This window comes from Agelaius tricolor, unplaced genomic scaffold (genome assembly GCF_023055355.1).
Source record: "Agelaius tricolor isolate 1412-34295 unplaced genomic scaffold, bAgeTri1.0.p SCAF_8, whole genome shotgun sequence".
In the NCBI taxonomy this organism is placed as follows: domain Eukaryota; kingdom Metazoa; phylum Chordata; class Aves; order Passeriformes; family Icteridae; genus Agelaius; species Agelaius tricolor.
Genome location: NW_027269268.1, coordinates 18,044,843 through 18,048,438, shown reverse-complemented (window position 1 = coordinate 18,048,438; position 3,596 = coordinate 18,044,843). Strand labels below are relative to the sequence as shown.

The following is a 3,596-nucleotide window of genomic DNA, read 5'->3' as shown; positions in this document are numbered from 1 at the left end:
CCCAAAAGACCAGCCTGCAAGAAAACCCAAAAAGCAACCAAACAAAAAAAAAATTCTGTTTCCAGTGCTCAATCGGATATAAAATGAATTGATTTTTTTGTTTTGTTTTAATGTGCTTTTATGCAATGATGTTTTCTACAAAAAGTGCTTTGGTTTTAACAGAAATAGCTTCAATTTTTACAGTTAGAATTATTTCATAGTAATGTTGTACAAGTAGTCATGTTGCTAGGCTATTAGCCTCAAAATCATTCTTTTAATTCCTTACTTTCAGTAATATGAAAATAAGTATTTTGGATCCATTTTCAATAACTCTTTTAAGTAGCTATATAGAGATAATTCGGATATTTTTGCATATAATATTAAATTAAATTGTTGCTGTATAACCATTGAAACAGTAAATACTATTTTAAATACTAAAATTAAAAACAAACTTGAGCCTTTCTAAATTTTGCAGGCTTTGAACTTCATCCAGTAAGTGGAGAGAAAACAAAATGACAGTGATATAAGATTAAAAGGAACATGCATAAAGAGGATATGAACAGATTTTCTTTTTGAATGAGTTTTGTTTGTGCCTGTTAGTTTTTCATGCATCTGGCAATAAGTAATAGTAATTAGTTCTTTTAAATGTGCTGAATAGTATTAAGCACATTGAAGCCATTTTATCTGCCTAGTAAACTATATATGCTATAATGTCTTATTAAATAAAATCATTGTAGTTCAAGAACTCAGTTATAACTAATCTTGAATCATGGTAGGGAATAGTTTTACAACAGATAAATCTTAGCTTTTAGTACCGGAAAGCTCTTTTTAGAAATGGAAGTTCAGAGGAAATTCTGAAGGCTTGAAGAATTGAGCAAAGAGGCCTCCTGAGTCTGAACTCACGCATTTTCTACTTCTTTTTTTACCTTTTTTTTTCTTTTAAAATTTTATTTTATTTTTCCAGATCTGTATTCTGTGTGAACTGGAATATACAGTCTGGTGTAGTGCAAAATCCCATTTGTAACTACACACACATTAGGAGCATGATTTTGGATCACTAGCTTGTTCTGATTTTGTGGCCAAATCTAGATTCTGAATGCAGTAGTGTGAGGTCCTCTGTGGAAGGCAAGTAGTTTGATAAGCTAAAGAAAGAGATATTTCTAATTGTGTGTTCAAAGATGTTTGATATGGATGTGGAGTTTTTCAGTTGATGGCTTTTACTCTTTTATTTCTGTTAGATGCTACCTACTATAGAAAATAGACAAGTGAGCACCTTAAAGCTAATTTTATTCCTTGCTGTGTTTAAGTAGTACTTGATAATTATTTCTTTGTATGAAATTCAAGAGCTTTCTTAAGACAATATTTCTTTCCTCTTTAATTATGCTGTTATGGTTGTCTAGGAAGATGTATTTATGCTGCACTGTGCTCAAAAGTGACAACAGGGTACTTGAGGCACTGTGCAAATATGTTTCCTCACTGTATCCAGCCTCTTCTGCCTTGTCTGCATGAGTAAGTAGGACTGCAGTGAAATCCTTCCACGTGGGACCCAGAAGTTCCTGTAATGAAAAGCAAATTTTAACTAGTTATCTCTTATTTCTTTTCCCCACTCCCATTTCATATGCTTTGTACATTACCAGACCGTTTACATGTATGTTTTTTTTTTCCCCTGGCAGTAATCCAGTTCATGTTATCTGAGTTGCTGAAATTTCTGGGTATTTTTTCACCTTTCTGAGACATTGACATCCAATTTCAGTGGAAATATGTGGTCATGCAGTACTAGCAGTTCTCTGTTCCCTGGCTACAGATGTTAACAGAATGTCTCCAGTTAAAAAATCTTCATATAAGTAAAGAAAAATGGTTGTTTGACCATGTCACACATTAGTTTGAAATTGGTAGTTGCCACACATTCATATTGCCACACTTTTTAGAGATCTTCAAAAAAATGTTTTTGAAAACACTGAAGCACCTTTTGTTGAAAAAATAAATTATGAATTTCTATGTAAAATCAACTTCAGTTCCAACTGTGATCCATAAAACTCAACTATTCTAAGCAATTCAGGAAAAACACAAATCAAATGCAACACCTTCAATAATGGGCCAGAGAGTTTTCTTCAACTTCTGTGATTTATCTGATGGAGGAGAATGGAGAGAACGAGCTGCTTTTCTTTCATAAAGTACAGAAAATTTTAATAGGAATAAGAGAGGTTGGGCTTTAATTTACAGGTGGAAATGTAATTACGACTTTGGGCAATCCTGCTAACTCCTGTATATGACAAGAAGCCTACCTTGGTAGTAAAGGACACTGCAGTGATCTTAACTGTAACCTAAATGCTGCAGTATATAAAACTACTTTAAAGGATGTCTGCCTACTTCCAAGGTAAATGGGGTGTCAAAAACACCTGGTGTATTGATGGTGATTAATCTGTTTTAGACCCTAGGGATGAAAAATACCAAGCACATACAAAATTTTCCTTTAAGCTGCCCAAGGTAGTCTTGAGTTACCAGTTTCAGAAAGAGAGGAGAGAGCTTTGATTTGCTGAGGACTCAAAATCAATTACAATCTTTGTTCTGAAATTAGTGTCTGCCACTCGCAATTCATCAGGCTGTTGTTGGAAAAAAAATATTTCACTTTTCTTTTATGGAAGAGTCAACTCTTCCATAGCTATTGTATTGTCACCTGAGGATGAAAGAGTTGCCATTAGGGCAAAGACTTCTTTTGTTTGTTTGTTTGTTTGTTACCTGGATGAGCTGAACTGTGTCATGGCTTTCATCTGGACACAGAGGCAGGTCAGCCCTGAGGACCAAGAGGGCCAAGTGCAGGCCTTCCTCCCCGAAGTGCTGAGCCAGGGCTGCTCTCACGGTGTCCCTCACTTGCTGTTTGCCCAGAGCACTGTGAGGGTAGCTGGGGGTGTCCAGCACTCGGACACGCAGAGCTGACTCGCGGCCGTTCCTCCGGATGAGCCCCGAAATGCGGCCGCTGCGTCCCAGGCAGCAGCGTGTGGTCACAGAGCTGGGGCACAGACGGCTCTCGAAGTCTGCACTGCCCAGCAGGCTGTTGCCAGCAGCACTTTTGCCACTCTGAGTCTTTCCAAGCACAACAAGGTTGATTGTCATCTCATTGCTGTCTGCCATTGTCAGTGTTTTTGTCCACAAACCTGTCACTAAGTACAAATAACATTAGGTGCTTCAGATAGCTTCGGGGGGTGGGGGGGAAGAAGAGGCAAGAATTTCCAATATTCAATGTCTTTTGAGTGTTTTTCCCTGCCTGAAATGTGAAAAGAGTTTTAGGAAGAAGCAATAATGTGGAGAGGCAACAGAGAGGGGAGGAGTTGGGCAACACACTGTTGCCATTCTGGGACAGTAGTAGGTTAGGAAAAGGAGGCAAACTAGGGAAGGAAGAAAAGAATGGTGACAAATAGATGCTGCTGTTATTAAGTGACAGTGTTTCAGGATGTAGGTATTTACTTGCTTTAGGGAAAAGAATAATCAAGGAGAAGTAGATTTTAAGGGAGCACTTTTTCACAGCTTAAAATATGTTTTTCATCAGCTACTACTGATGTTGAAATAGACGGTAGTCTGAAAGGGCTTTCTGATGCAGAAAAATACCTCAATTAAAA

The 3,596-nt window shown here is 37.3% G+C and overlaps 1 protein-coding gene across 1 annotated transcript; it reads right to left on the bottom strand.

Moving 5' to 3' along the window:
- Positions 1-504: 504 nt before the first annotated feature.
- GIMD1 (GIMAP family P-loop NTPase domain containing 1) lies at positions 505-3,138 on the bottom strand. The gene is made up of 2 exons (XM_071431795.1): positions 2,719-3,138; positions 505-1,535 (listed from the first exon to the last, which is right to left on the bottom strand). The coding sequence occupies exons 1-2, from the start codon at positions 3,109-3,111 to the stop codon at positions 1,266-1,268; spliced, it is 663 nt and encodes a 220-aa protein (XP_071287896.1). The 5' UTR covers positions 3,112-3,138; the 3' UTR covers positions 505-1,265.
- Positions 3,139-3,596: the final 458 nt, after the last annotated feature.